General features: G+C 37.9%; 2 protein-coding genes across 2 annotated transcripts; both read right to left on the bottom strand.

Moving 5' to 3' along the window:
• Positions 1-3568: 3568 nt before the first annotated feature.
• Positions 3569-5695, bottom strand: LOC120113357 (dual specificity protein kinase splA-like). The gene is made up of 2 exons (XM_039134506.1): positions 4203-5695; positions 3569-3787 (listed from the first exon to the last, which is right to left on the bottom strand). The coding sequence occupies exons 1-2, from the start codon at positions 5396-5398 to the stop codon at positions 3739-3741; spliced, it is 1245 nt and encodes a 414-aa protein (XP_038990434.1). The 5' UTR covers positions 5399-5695; the 3' UTR covers positions 3569-3738.
• A 6199-nt stretch (positions 5696-11894) lies between these two features.
• Positions 11895-14101, bottom strand: LOC103714815 (peroxiredoxin Q, chloroplastic-like). Its single transcript, XM_008802233.4, has 4 exons — positions 13823-14101; positions 13389-13526; positions 12759-12848; positions 11895-12304 (listed from the first exon to the last, which is right to left on the bottom strand). Exons 1-4 carry the CDS (start codon positions 14018-14020, stop codon positions 12086-12088), a joined length of 645 nt encoding a protein of 214 aa, XP_008800455.2. The 5' UTR covers positions 14021-14101; the 3' UTR covers positions 11895-12085.
• Positions 14102-15917: the final 1816 nt, after the last annotated feature.

Genomic DNA, 15917 nt, shown 5'->3' on the forward strand with positions numbered 1-15917 from the left:
AATGCTGCATTAAAAAAGAAAAAAGAAAAAAAAAAAGAAAAAAAAAGAAGAAGAAGAAGAAGAAGAAGAAGAAGAAGAAAAAAAAGAAGAAGGAGAAAGACGGGATTCCCATAAATGGGTCCCTTAAGATGCCCAACGGGTGGGGCCATTAGACACTAGTTCCTATGTGGGTCCCACCTAAACCTCATTTCATGCCTTAACGGGCTTGTGATCCGGTGGGGGGTGCTGGGCCTTAATATCCTCCGGTGTTAGTGAGTCCAAGCATTTATGTTATTTCATTTCGTTCGAAAAGTTGGTCTCCAATGGCAAAAAGCTGGTGCAAATTCTTTGAAGTCTACTATCAATATCCGGAGCCCAAGATAAGGTCGTGATGAATGCCAAAGGTTGATCTTTTATGGTGTATGTGAATACTTCTACGGTGGCCCTCCTCTAAAGCCCATAGGTTGGTCTTTTATACGGTAGATTCTCGTGAAGCCTATAAGGTGGCATGCCAGTCTTGAGCAGATCTACTAGCTATATTAGTATAGAGGTGCCACATAGCCATTCAATTTATGGCGCTCATCTCCCTTTTGGAAAATAGCATTTAAGATCGATCGTTGAAATATGTGTGTGAGAGAGAGAGGGGGTACCACATTGTTTAGTTCTTGTCTCTCATCTCAAACACTTTCATACCAGTGAAAGAGATAAGGAGGGAGAGGAGGGGGTGAAATGGTGGGTGATTCCTATTTGTCTGCTGCTCCACCTTTTCACAGGACTCGTGGGAACATGTCTCTCAGAAGGAAGGGCATGCAACTTCGGTTCTATGTTATCCTCTCACTTGTTCTTTTTTTTTTTTCTTTCTTCTTCTTCGTAATTAAGAGGACCAATAGATATGATCACTCTCCTTTTATATTTATTTTATTTCATGAGATGTTGCTTTTTGTGATAGGTAAACGCATTCATTTAAGATAGTGTTAAGTTCATCCACAGGTTTTTACTCTTTTCTATGTGAATATCTATAATAGAAAGAAAGAATGGGAATAACTACCAAAAATTAGAATACCATCCTTTTCGAGGAAAAATTTGAAGACAATGCCTTGATATGATCACTTCATAAATCGTGACCATTTGTTTAAAACAGAGCGAGCACTGCATGGTCTTCTTTAAATTACAATTTGTGGTTTCAGCATGTTTCGATTTCAACTTGAGGAAAATGAATTAACACCCCTGCACCAATGCTAAACTTGTTTTCTTATTCCTTGTTGTTCCTGATACAATACCCACGTTTCATTGATCGAAACAACGTGCACATTGTATTTTGTTGTTAATTTTGGTGCATAGTTAGAAGGGATGTAGATAGTAAGGCATATCACACAGCTTTTTGTCTTTCATAATTACGAACGTTTGATATTCTTCAATGCCACTCTCATGTATCTATGTAACTATGGAGATAAATACTGTTTACACATTTCATGCATGTAATCATATGCTTTAAGTTCAGTAATAAGTTAATCATGGGAGGCATGTTTCACTTCCTTGTGTTAGAAACAGCATTCTATTATAATATATCAATATTTAAGAACATAGTTTTGCATTCTTTGAGTTTATACTTGTTATGACCAACTCTTTATTCAAGAAGATTTTGTGCAGCTCCTATACAAAACTTATTTTGTTTTTCTAAATAAGGATAGAAAAAAACATGATGTTAAAATGCATAATATCTAGATATTTACAACCTTATTTGTACTCTTATACTTGCAGTTGGTGGTCTTCACCACTTTTCTTGCTTGTCATCAATGTGGCTACTAAGAATCATTAATTGGGAGGGTGGGGGGTGAGGGGGTGAAAGGTCATACCCACGAGGTCGTATGATCATTGAATAATTAACAAATAAAAAATAGCTAAATTACTAGTCCTATTCCTATAGATAGATCCTCTTCTGTCCCTTTTAAAGGGTGAAAGGTAGCAATATACTTTCAGGTGTCATGATAGATGTCTAAGTCCTTAATTAATTAGGCTGGTTTGTTTTGGCGTTTGAATTCCTTGTGGAACAGGTAGATAGGAGGCATTTGCTACTCACAACATTATTAACTCTTCCAACTCCATAGGTCTAAATTTCTTCTGCTGTTGCTGCAGCTTTGAACTATGCTGCAAATTTTTGGCAGCTATGCTCTTGATAGTTAAATGAAAGAGAGAGAGAGAGGTCCAAGTTTATTAGGAGTATATGGAGAGGAAGAGAGAGAGAGAGAGAGAGAGAGAGAGAGAAGAAATGGGTTGCAGGAGTGGATGGAGATTCTCCTGTCAGACTCATATTCGTCGCTGTAGGTTTCAGGGAGTTTGGTCCCGGGGTTCAAAGCTTGCAGATTCAGCAATGCTAGATTACCAAAATACTCTCACACCCACTTCACAAGATCGCAATGGCGCCATTTGGTTATTTACCAAACTGTAAATTAGCTTGATATGGTGACCAGGGTTAGACAAAGGGCCAGGATGCTGTAATGTGATGAAGAAGAAAGATCCTTGAACCTTATATGCTTTATTTTTTGCGAATTGGTTCTTTTAGTGGAGAGCAGGCTGTGATGATGAAAGCTTTGCATGCAGCTAGCAGCAATTTGAGGAGGCCTAAGACCGGGATTCTACTAGTCTATATATGTTCCCATATGGAATGATTGGAGATGGGTTCTTCCAGACCTTGTTAAACTGAGGAAAGGACTTGATGAACTATAGCAAAGAGTAATTACCACTACCATGGATACTACTTCAGCCATCTAAGAAACAGATGAAAGGGCTCGATACTATTTTTTTTAATTTTTTTTTTAAAAAATTGCTAAATATAAAATTGCAAGAAAAAGAGCAGTTATCGCTGCACTTAAATTTTTTGGAGCAATAAAAAGAATAACAGCAATACTAGTCTCGCCTCCACAACTAATTTTATAACTTTAGAACTCACACCAAGGACTCACCTTACTGCACCTTTCGTATAACCTTCTTTCTCGACTTTCACTAACGTTTCTCCTTAATTTCTACAGGATTCGTACATAAACTGCATCGATGCTCATTCTTGAGAACTTGAAAGTTTATTTTCCCTGACCATTTTCTGTGTTTATCAACTTCCATGGATTCAATAATGGTGACACTTCTTTTAACAATAAGAATAGCGAAAGACTACTAATTCAAGCATCTCTGAACATCTTCATCTTCTTTAATAACAAAGAACACTGATTAGACCTATAAAAAACAAAGGATGGAAGTTGATATGCATTCCAAGGATTACATATACTTTTGTTTTTCATTTTAATATCATCATAAATTAGCAGGATCATAAATATGGTATGTTATATCAGAAGTAGTTGAACAATTTTTTTCTCACATTTTAATATTTAGAGCTTTTTTCTTTTTGAAATTAAATGTCAAGATATTATTAAGGGGTTTTTCACCATGGTTGTTAGGTTAGCAACATTTCAACGGAACCAACAATTCAAGGTCCATTTCAAGAAGTATTGTTGTCATACATATGTAACTTTTACCTTACCAACTTCTAATGGTTAGTTTCTATTAGGACTGTCAACAGGATGAGCTGAGTCACAACTTTTGGTTCATTTTTCTAAATAAAAATGAGGCACTTTTTTCTTTCATCGTTACATTATATTCAGTTCAAATTATATATTAGCAGGCTCTTTTATTGGAAACATTAAATATGAGAAGATAACAATAATAATTATGATGAATAAGATCCACTGTCAAAATTGAGCAGTCTCACTATGATAGCCATTCTGTATCCCAACTTTCAATTTCTCCAATATCCCAGCTGCAAGGCAAAAATAAGTAAATCCAAAATAGAAACAAATCAGTTCCAATATAATGAGTATAATATAAGAATCCTTTTTATGTGAAAATTTTATGAGTTGAATTAATCCCGTAATCAGTTTAGGCAGTTCAAAGCAAAACTTATTATATTGTTGTAACTCCAAGTTCGTATTTAGATCCAAAGAAGTACGAGGTTAGAGGCATTGCAAAAATCTCAATATGGATATGATTGAATTGATTGTAAATGTCCTAAACATGGACATCTTCATGGATGGCAATAAAATTTAAGCACTCATTTGGATTATAAAACTTCAATATGGATCAAATGAATGGAATACAAACATATTAGAGCCAAAAAAAAAAAAAATCACTGTAGAAGTGCTGCATAGATCCGTAGAGTATAGAACTTTCCTTACCATGGCAAGGTAACATCTTTTAAGTAGTCCTCTGTATGGTAATGGCCATCCATCTGTTGTTGCTGCTGCATGTCCTTAGCATCCCCCGCATAGCCATCACTTAACCAAGATGGTGTGTCCAAAAACTCATCGAACACATGAAACCCATCTTCCTCTACTCCTGTCATCCTTTCATCAGGGCTTCCCTCCATGTCCTTGAGGGATTTATTCCACCATACTGATGTGAACAAGTTCATCATGTCATTCCACTCTATGTTATACTGTTCTCCAATTGAACGGATTTTTGCCATCTCCTCATCATCCATCTCTGGATGCAATACCATAGAAAGAGGGTCCGATGTAACATCGGATGCATGTGGGGCCACATTTGAGACGGATGGTACTTGAAGACCTAGCACAATAGGAGGGGAAAAATCAGAGTAAGAAGAGCAAGATGATGGTGGTGGTGATAGCTGGATTGGTGGATTGTTGGTATTGCTATTGCAGAAGGACATGTCAACGTTATTGAAGCCTTGCATATTGAGATTTAAGCCTAAAGGTTTGTTAGGGAGAGGAAGGTTCAGATTATGATCAGCAATGGATAGAGATGGAATTGTTGGATAAGCCCAAGCAGAAGAAGGGTTAAGAAAGGGTGAGAAAGAGGGATCCTGATAGTAGTAAGGATAGGTGTAGTTGGGTGGATGTATTCTAGCATTTCTTCTACAATCTGTCAACTCTTGGTGTGGCTCCTCCAAAGCTAGTAGAGATGAATATAGAGTAGAAGGTTGTGTAGAATTTTGTTTTTGTTGTCGCTGGTTCTGTTGTTGTTCCTCATTTGCTTGTTTCATAGTTGCTCGATGAAGCTTGAGTGCAGCCACAATCTCTCTTCTAGCTTCTGCCATATTAAGTATCCTTTCTTGATAAGGTCTGCTTGTGTGGAGTCTTCTTCTCACTTGTTTCTTACGTAGCCGAGATTGTGATGGTGGAGGTGGTGATTGCCGTTGTTGGACTTTACTAATGCATTCAGTATATTCGGCAAGGTCTTGCGAAAGCCCATCTCCGATCACTCTATCTGGGGACTTTGAATTTGTAGGAGTTTTGGATTTGGAGGAGCTCAATAGACTACGGATGTAGGCACAAGAGAGATGAGGCTCATCTTTGAGCTTGGGCCTCTCCACCTCCATGCTCATGCTGTTCTTCAAGGAGCGGCTTCTCATCTATATGATCTCTCTCTCTCTCTCTCTTTCTCTTCCTGAAAAGAATAGGAGACGAATGTGGAGGAAAGGTGGATTGGAAGAATTATGGTGGGGGGCTTTTCTTGATTCTGGATGCCAAGTACACGGAAAAGCTCAAGGGTTGCCTTAAATAGCATGAGACGTTCTTGGATTTCTTATCCTATTATGGCTGTGGCGGTCCAAGGATGACGCGGTTGCTGACATATTTGGTTATTGAGTGGAGGTAATCATAGACCTATTATTTCGAGAATCTAGAAACATGCCACATTTTTTTACCAACCTTTTAGGGTGCGGATGCCAATTTTATTTACTTTTTAGGGTGTAGATGCCAATTTTATTTAGGAAAAAAGAAATGCTTCAGATTCAGCCATGGCACGCATAGAGCTCTACTGCAAGACTTGCGCTAAAGGAGCCTGGCCTGGCGCCTTTTGATCTAACCAATCCTGCGAGAATTACAGACAAATACTGTAAATTTCCCTGCAGCACCATCAGAAAGATTTTTTTACTAAATTACTTTTTACCAGTCTTATTACGATTAACCAAACAAAAAACAACGTACGAGGCATTGCATCTACCGTCATTAAAACTAGAACTTCTTATGAAGAAATAAATAGTTGTAAAGAAAAGAGAGACTGCTGTCACCTTTTCTTCAACCCAACGAAACCCACTGAAAGATAGGAAGTCCAAAGTCACCATGAAACGCATACCATGACCTTGACCTTATTTATTCTTGCATAGTTCCTTCCTCTTTTTTATGTTTTCCGGCGATTTGGTAACGACTCACAACCTTGAACGACCAAACATACGGTATTCCTTTAAAAACAAATAATAATAATAAAATAAAGATTTTTTTCATAAATATTTTTCTAAAAAATTTAAATTTATATGAATATCTTTTTAAAATTTATATTTATTTATGTACCTAATAAAATACTGTTTTTATATAAATGCTTCTAATATAACGGTTCTTTTAACACCGTTAATTAAAACCATATTTATTTTAATTAAAAATAAAATAGAACTTTGAAATTACTTTCTTTGTTTTTTATTGCGATCGCCTTATAAATATTTATTTTTACATCTACCTATTAAAAATATTTTAGTCATTTTAACTTGAAACCGTTAATTAATTTTTTAACAGCATTAGATGGCATGAGTACATATACGAAAACAAGAATTAAAAAAAAAAGGGGTAGAATAGTAAAACTAGTGTTTTACGAGGATATACCTATAAATGTTAATTTTTAGATAATATTTATACAAAATTTGGTATTTAGGAGAATATTTATGTAAAAAACTCTAAAATAAAATAAGAAAACCTCTTCTCCTCTTGCGTGTCGGCTGGCCCAATCGTGACCAAATGGTAGGCCGGAAGGACGGTTGGGCCCACTACGGACTTCGACGACCAACTCCCACCCGAACATCGCACAGCTTTGGGTTCATCGATCAGACGGCTATAGTTGTCGGTCAGCACTCCGATGTTTCCACCGTTTACCGGGCATTAAAGGCAGGGTTCGAAGTCCAAACGTGGCCTCCCAACCACCCTCCATGATCGACGGCTGGCTCCTCTAGCTCCTCTTCCACGTGCCACGTGGCAGCATACAAGAGGACGACGTGAAGGCGCAAGTTCAGCAGCTTCGGGCCCACAGGGTCCTCCCAGTCCCACCTAACCCAAACTACCCCTCCCCCACCCTTGGGCCTTACCGAAGGCCCAGCAAGGCGAGGGCATTTAGGGAACAAAATTGGCCCCCAGGTTTACTACCCTCCTTTATTGGGTGCATAATGCCATGGATGTGGCCCTAGGCCTCTCGGAGAAAGGTCAGGCCTTGCCTCCTCTAGCCCAAAGAGTCTGGTCCCCAAGCTTCCATATAGGAGGGGGGTGGCGGGGTGGTCCATTTCATCAAAGCACAACCACCACATACTAATGAGACTAGCTTTTGTCAGCCTCTAGAAGCTTCTAGATAGCCCTAATGGTCATCAAATTGTGGTTGTCGCCCAATTAGGGATCATTTGATCTTGTAATGGGTAGCCAAGTTGTGCCCACACAAGGGCATGCATGACTTAATTGTGTCGAAAATATAAGAATGGATATGCAATTAGCGATTGTTTTCTGAAGTTATTTGCTACAATTATCATTTGATGTTATAACAAAATCGATCGTCATTTGACATTGATGGTGGCTAATCCGATAAAAAAATTTAGAATCAGATTTCATATACCAATTCAGAAACAATGTATTTCATTCATAAGCATTGGTATAATCGAATGGTGTCATTATTTCGTTTATAGTATCAGTTATTTTCTTTCGAAAACAACTTGCTGCTGATGCAAGAAAACCTTCAGCTCACAAACAAACAAGATAATGGCTGGTATTTTGATCATGACAGCTTGTAATAGTTTTTTGGAGGGAGTTGTTGGAGATGTTTGTGTTATTGAAATTAACCTTGGTGCCAGAGTTTTCTTCCTTGTAAATTAATGGAGAGTGGGGCTCACTTGGTGGGCCAGATGGTTCAGTGACCCGGCGGTGGCATTTCATAAGCATGGGTTGGATAGGGTTAAGTGCCTCCATTGATGAGCAAGTTGCGTTCGGAACTTGACCAAGTTTGGGATCTTGATGGTGGGACCTGCATCCAAAGAACAATCATTTATCTGATGGCAAGATTGCCGAAAAGGCATCTAAGTAGAGTAACTCTTGATGACATTTTTTTTTTGTGTGCACGAAATGTGGTTGCGATAGCCAGCAAAAAGAAAAAAAGAAAAGAAAAAGAAAAAGAAATGTTGTTTGGATGCCACAAGCTGAATGCATTCGGAAAATACATCACAGTGTGTATCTAGACTTGGAGCTTTAGGGTTTTCCCTTCATAATTTTTAATCAATCATAAAAATATATCTTTACGAGGGCAAATGACATGTTAAGTTACATAGCATTTCAAAATGTTAATGATGTTACTGTTAAATTCGTTATAAAACTATTATTATCCATTACAATCATTGAAATTGCAGTCCTCCATCATTTTCTCCTTCCTAGCTAGCTTAAAATTGCTGCCACAATCAATACCATCATTTTACTTCAACCGCTACTACCCCTACTTAATATATATATTTATATATTTCATTTTATAAGCATAAAATTAATATAATTTTCTTTATATATATTTTTATCTATAAAAATATAAAATAAGATTTAAAAAATAATTTACTTTTATTTTAAAAAATACGACATGCAATTTAACAAACATGAACGGGCTATTAAAGCACTATGGAAAACTCATCCACAAGTATTTTTGTTAGGTTTGGTTTTTCATTATTATTATTATTATTATTATTATTATTATTATTATTTTGATGTTCATGAAATATTGTTTGGCAAGGTGAACTAGAAGTTGATTTATTCACTAGGTGTATTTATAGCACTCTATTCAAATGTAGTCATGGATGCATGGCTCCGTGATCATTCGGGAGTTGTGTTCCTTTGTTCTTGGTCTGCACTCTCATTGACCCTCTCTAGATAAATGCAAAGGAGACAATTCTACAGCATACTTATGAATCAAGTTATAGTTCTTTATTTTGTCAAAAAAAAAAAGTCATACCTATACACCTCGAAAGAGATGAAGCAAGTAAGCAACCACCCCCCTCATGTATGTTATTTTTTTTTGGGACATACGTCTCAAAAGAAATTTTGCAGTCTAAGTACTTCTCGAGAAAACCCAAGGGGGTCTAAGTATACCATTTTATTAAAATCTTTGTTGGGATCCATCCCATGGGCACAATGGGCATCTCAACGTAGCCAAGAGGATCCAGTAGTCACTTGCACGCCAAAGACGAGCATGGTCGTTCACGCCAAATACCGAACCCAAACCCATAGACGCTATAACAACCGTATGAAGTAGTGAAATTTTTTTTTCCATTTTGGTTCCTTCAATGCCTATGTTTGTTTTTTTAACCTAAAACAAATTAACATTGTTCCGAAGATAGGGACATGACACGAAGACCACCGTTGAATGATATGTCGTGCGATGGAGGTGAGTCGATCCCACCATCCATTGTCAAAAATTAACAAGCCAACGAGTGCATGGCTCGATGGCATGACCATGAACCTTCCTATGAAAATTGTTGCGGCTGGACATTGATTTGACTAAGGCGCCAAGTTGGCTAAGTTATTGGAGGGCTCGATGATTGACTGTTTAAACCATAAAGACCGATAGAAAGTTACGATGTGGCTCCGAGATAGCGAGGTGGTGGTCAATGTGCTCGGATGGCAACAGCTTCAATATCGATCGTTCTCGAGATGGTGTTGGGAAGAGCAGATCATGCTCCGATCTTTGCTCCAGGGCTAGCTCCAACCTAAAACAACAAACATGAAGAAGTTCTTTTGGCCTAAGCTAAAAAGATTCTCAAAGAATAGTGGAGATGTTGTAAAAGTGACAAAGCGACAGTATAAGAGCATATGAGGATTCAAAAGCATCTATCCAAAGGGTCCCCCTAAATTAGTTTGTATAAGCGAGGATCAGTGCCCATCACTGAAGTATTTGGGCGTACAGATCGACCGTATTTGGTAACTCATCTTACGTTCCGAAACTCACGTATGGACGTTTTGCTCACACGTCATGCTTCATACATCTCGTCCATACAATTAAAAAAATCATTCGTGGTCGTAGTCGTGGTGTTGCCGGCTAGAAAGAAATTTTGAAATTCAAAAAACTCTCTATATGCTTTTAGGTTGGCCACATGGTGGGCTTAATTGGTCGGTTTACTCCGTTAGCTATGGTCAGTTCTGAGATGTATCAAGAGTAAAGGATAAAAATTCGAGGGCAGATTGAGTTATGTTGGCTGGCTTAGGTTTACTCAAAATATAATAGAAGAATTAAAAAATAGAATAAATTAATTAAAAAAAAGTATTTGCATCTCCATTTATGAGAGAAAGCATTGGAGAATGTTTGAGAGAGAAAGGGAGAGATGAAGGTGATGTGGGAGAGCTCTACGACCACTGGGACTAAACACACACCTACACGGATCCTCATATACTTACCTTATTTAAGTCCTAGCGTCCTTGCTAAAGCTTGTGGTAAGCTCAAATACACCCATGCTAGAGTGTCCCCTAATCTACACAGGTTATGGGTCAGATCCACTCTGATACAATTTGTTACAACTCAAAACCTTATCTAAAAGGGCTAGTTAGAAGATATTATTTAAGTTTCTTGGTACTGTAAGATTTGTTTAGTGAATAACTAATATGGGACTAAATATCCACCTGCATGAATCATTACAAAGTGAGTTCGAGAATTGTCCTAGGTTTGTTTGTTTGAATGGTCTAGATGCCGTCTCCGGCATCAAATTTTGAATTCAATCAAACTCTTAGGTGCAACGGGGATTAAAAATTATTCAACCATTATTTCTTTGGGAAAAATAATTGAATTGGTAGGAATTATGCTCGATGTTTGTACTGCTAACCATATGTAACCTACGTGCAAGCTCACTTCCCCTAAAAAAAAAAAAAACAAAAAAAAAAAAAGAGAAAGAAGAAGAAGAACATGATGATTCACTCGAAACAAACACAGCCGCTCTTCTCTCCGTAAAACACATTTGGCATCCCAGAGATGCAGACAACTACATTTATTAGCATTGGTATTACGGACTGTTACACTGAGTCTTTTCAGCGCATTGCTTGTTTGCTGAAATTTTCACTTCCAACTGTTGTTTTAGCTTTTCATCTCTGACATTGTAAGAGTACTCAAATAACAACAACTAAAGACAAATATATGTATAAAGGGATTACAACAGCAAGGGAGCTTGGTGTTCAGTCCATGAATGTGCAATGGATCCAGGTCCCTCTGCCACTTTTATTGGGTAACAGCAGTCCATTACACCTAACGACCTTAATTTTCTCCTTGTGGAGTGAGTTGACTGTCTGTTGGGATCAAAGCATTTCATGGGTCTTTCGTGCTTCTCTCAGTTCTCATATTTTTGGACATGATACTCCTGGGGGTTCTTTTTCCTGTTTTTTTGCTCCTTTTACTCTTTATTCTCTCAATGAATGAAGATGATGGCTAAACTCAAACCTTTATTCAGAAAAAGGGGCTGCTGCAGGCATTGCACTAAACCAGGCTTCTGATCAAGTCTCAGGTGGAGTTTCACTATTAAGATGGTTTGAGTTGCATCACTCTAGAAACGTACTGGAGATACACCAGTATAGTTGATCAATCTTTAGAAGTGTGATCTTCATCTTTCATGGTTATGCTTTCATGCCAGTACTGGGTTCACTTGACCAACCTACGGCTATTTAAATAAAGCTAAATCAATTCAACTAGCCCTTGCTGTTCTTCATCTACACCTTTTTCATCATAGGGAATTCACTTTCAAAAAATACAGATAAATATATGGGAATTCCATATCTATGGTGGATAGGAAGAAAGATAAGGACAAGGAGTACTCAAAAATTGTTCTGAATATATGCATTTCCAATGAGCTTAATAAGCAATTCACATGAAACTATGAAGCTTGAATTCACCATAAGTAATGTTGATCATGGAAGGCACTAGCCTGCATCTTGCTAAATGTATGTTTGGTACAAGCAAATGTAGGGGACAAAAGACTAGACATAGAATAGGAACATCACACAACAGAATGCTTAAAGATTTTCTCAAAAAAAGAAAAAAGAAACAAAATGCCTTAAAGGCTTTTCAGTAGCTTTAGGGTCTCGTCTACATGTTTCTCCGGTTGGAATTGATTGTTGTAGACCAACTGAACCACCCCATTTCTATCAATTACATAGGTTTGTCTCCCAGGCAATGTTCCGAAAAGATCAGATGGCACCCCCCACTGTTTTCTGACCTTGTTGCCTTCATCACTAAGTAAGGTGAATGGCAACCTATACTTTTTAGAAAAGGCCTGTTTACATTACTCAAAAAACAAAAGTATTAGAGAAGACAAAATTATCAGAAGTTCCCATACATATTATTCTACTAATATGTTAAGGTCTTAATTAACATAGCACATATATAGCACATCGTCATGAACAAGAAATGCTTATTTTCCTAGCGCAGAGCAATTCGCAGGACAATACAAATTTCAAATTTATAAATTATAGGCATATTTTTTCTGATTACGGTTACAATAAAAGGTTCATTAAAATTAAAATCTAAACCATAGATCAAAATTAGGCATCAACGAAGCTGCGAGAATGATAATTAACTCCACATTTATCTTTACCTATGAAAAAGTGTAAGAGCGACCGCGAAGTAGATACACAATCTCGGTGCATTATTCTAGCATGAATTATCTTCTCCCAACTAATGGATAAGACAAATAAATGATAGCTAACTACCAAAGATAAACTAATTACCTTGTGAGAGGCAGGATCGTCACCACTGATTCCTAACACCTCAGCTCCTGCCTTCTTGAACTTTTCATAAGAGTCTCTGAAGGCACAAGCCTAAAGAAACAAGCTTAAAATGATTATTACCAATTCAGTCTCATCCATCCTAAGTTTAATTAGATTGCCATTATTTACTACTAATAGCTATAATGAGCCTTGATGCAACAGCAAGGTTGCTTAATACTTCATTATGGGTTTGAAATACAAAAATAGCCTCTATGCATGCAGTGTAAAGCTGCATACATCGGGCCCTCCCCAAACGCACTCTCTCCGGATCCAAGAATGGCGTGAGCCTTGCGTTCCCAGGTTGAAGCGCGCACACGAGCTGGGTTTGGGCCAAGTTTAATTCTCAGGGAGTCATGGTCCACACTTATATAGATCCATTTCAGTAAAATGGATTAAGTTTCTAGGCTGGCAAGATTTGGACTGGAACTCGACCAGACCCAATTCGAACTTGCCCATTCATTTATGCTGCAGAAGCATTGAATGCTAGCCCAAAACATTAGAACCATATTCCAAACAGAGTCCTGAATTATTTGCAGCCCAAGTAATGGAACTTGTACTACCAATGGACTTGAACCCAGACCAGAACCTTACCTCTTTAGTGCACCCTGGGCTCTCATCCGCTGGGTAGAAGTAGACGACAACCGGCTTCCCTTTGAATTTGGAGAGAGCCACATCCTTCCCATCCTGATCTTTTAAAGTAAATGAAGGGGGCGCATCACCCTTGGACACCTACAAGCATTCACACCTTTCAGACCTACTAGCTCTAGCACTAGAGAAGAAGAACAAAAATAGAGAAAGAAGTGTGGCAGAATCCAGATTTAAAATAATGTTTTTATGCTCCATTCCTCCCCTACTGGTGTTTGAAGTGAACTAATTTAAGTTTATGCACCTAATAAAGAAATGCCGAGGTGTTAGATGTGGGAAAATTTAGTCCTGACAAAGGTTGGAGCACATAAAAGGAGATACCAGAAGGAAGAAAATTATATAGAGTTGATATATCCATATGGTAAGAATAGAGCATGTACCTTAGCACAAATGGGTGTCCTTGGAGGGAAAGAAGAAGATGGTGTTGAGGGGGTGGTAGGGCTGGAGAGCTTGAGGCCATGTATCTGGGACTGTGAGGACTTGGAGAGGATTGTAAGAGTTGGAGAGTGTGGATTCTTGGTGGAGATTGGTGCTTGGAGAAATGGGAGTGAGTGTTTGGGGAGAGAGGTGCAAGCCATTGGCAGGAGTAATTGGGAGTTTTGCAAGGCCTCTCCTTTCTCTTTTTTGAGGGGAGGAGATGGTGGGTCAAGTATGTTTCATGTGTTGATGAGGGGGGTTTGAGATAGAAGATAGAGCGCCTTCAGCGTGGCCAATTGCTGACCTTGCATAGGAATTCCTTATTTCTGCCAAATGACAATTTTGTCCTTCATTGATCTGTATTCTTGTGGAGTTGTCACATTGTTTTTCTTCTCTTGATAACAGATCTGGGGTTCCTTTTTCCCGTGATTCCTTTTTTTTTTGAGAGAGAGAGAGAGAAGGATTGTTTTCCATGATTTTTTTTTTTTTGGAGAAGTTCCATTGATTTATTTCATGATATGGAAAATAAATAAAGAAAAAGCATCAAAAAGGAGAAAAAGATTTTTTTTTTTTTTGATGAAGAGGGAGGCAAAGCCATCCTGCCTTTATTAGAAAAATAAAGTTTACAAAAAAATATTTATAAAAGATTTGCAAGAAAACAAATATAAAATAATAATAATAAGCTTTTACAAAAGGTAGTGATCTGTAAATAGACTTATTAAACTATTCAATAAGTTAAACAATTTCATAAGTGATTGGAAGGATCTCTGTATCTTCAATGTGTAATTATATAAGCTCTACATCCTGATATGAGTCAGAAAAGGATAGTGGAAAGCAAGGCCGGCCTAACTCTTAGGCGATTGAGGCGGTTGCCTAAGGCTCCAGCCCAGAGAAGGGCTACCGCAAGGAAATCCTCAAAGGCAAAATAGAAAGAAAAAAGACCCTCCTAGTGAGTTTGCTTTAGGCTGACCCACTATAGGAAAGACTTTAAAGATAAAACAAAAAGAAAAAAGACTTCTCTTAGTGAGTTCGCCTTAGACCCTCAAATATATTGAGCCACTCGAAAGCGACTACACTGCTTAGACACATCAACTTTTGAATTTTTGCAGAGGCAGCAGTAAAGTGCCATTTCTTCCCGCATATTTTTTAACTTTTTTTTGCTTTGGTAATCTAGAGTATACCCTATGAAGTACAGGCGTTCAAGAGAATCTGACCATAATAAATTCTTAAGGACTCCTGTCATCCCCAGTGATTCTAGTTTCAACATTGCCACCCACATCAGCAGCTGAGTCTGCCGGATGGTTGCTCATTCCAGCACCAATGATATCCATCATGATCTTATCTTTGTTCTTCATGGCACAATAAGCTCTAATCATGAAGTCCAAAAGGCTGAAATACTCAGGTTTATGTGTGGTGCCCAATTTTCATTTAAAGAAGTCCCAGCCCAGCAGAGAACAATCGGAGGAAGATGGACGTAAGTCGCCTCAGTAGCTTGGCAAAGAACGAAGGCGAAGGACGTGGCCAGCCTCACTTGGAATGGTTATCGGAAGTATCTTGTTGAGGAAAGCGGTGCAACAAAAGATCTTTTTTTTCAGATGCATTAATATTCCAGAGATGTTCGAATCCCTGAACTTTAATTCCACTGAAGTCAAGAACTTGTAAAAAAAGGAATTAACAGTGAATTCACCTGAACTTTCTGTATTCCAAATTGTTTTATCTGATGCAGGAGAAACAATGGGATGATATAAAGTTTCTATCAGAGAAAAGAGCCCAGTAAATCATGAGCATCAATATTTCTTCAGAAATGCAGACTCCAACCATCAGAAGGGCTCCATGTATCAGATAACAAGCATGATTTATCAGGGGCATGGATCATAGACGTGAGGACGAGGAAAAGAATCTTTAAGAGGAAGTATATCACAGCCTATCTATGTTTCCGGAATCCAAAATATTGTTAATATCAAGGATTTTTCAGCTCTTAAGACAATACACATCAACCAGAAAAGGAACAGATAAAATTACAATTATTCATAAGCCTTTTGAACATGAACAAAAGAA

Source organism: Phoenix dactylifera, chromosome 15, assembly GCF_009389715.1.
Source record: "Phoenix dactylifera cultivar Barhee BC4 chromosome 15, palm_55x_up_171113_PBpolish2nd_filt_p, whole genome shotgun sequence".
Lineage (NCBI taxonomy): Eukaryota > Viridiplantae > Streptophyta > Magnoliopsida > Arecales > Arecaceae > Phoenix > Phoenix dactylifera.

Excerpts from the sequence above, each read along its gene's own strand:
- LOC120113357 (XM_039134506.1), bottom strand. The coding sequence starts at position 5,398 with ATGAGAAGCCGCTCCTTGAAGAACAGCATGAGCATGGAGGTGGAGAGG. Across the intron at positions 3,788-4,202 it reads AAAGATGTTACCTTGCCATG|CTGGGATATTGGAGAAATTG; the intron begins GTAAGGAAAGTT and ends TTTGCCTTGCAG.
- LOC103714815 (XM_008802233.4), bottom strand. The coding sequence starts at position 14,020 with ATGGCTTGCACCTCTCTCCCCAAACACTCACTCCCATTTCTCCAAGCA. Across the intron at positions 13,527-13,822 it reads GGACACCCATTTGTGCTAAG|GTGTCCAAGGGTGATGCGCC; the intron begins GTACATGCTCTA and ends GAATGCTTGTAG. Across the intron at positions 12,305-12,758 it reads ACGATCCTGCCTCTCACAAG|GCCTTTTCTAAAAAGTATAG; the intron begins GTAATTAGTTTA and ends TAATGTAAACAG.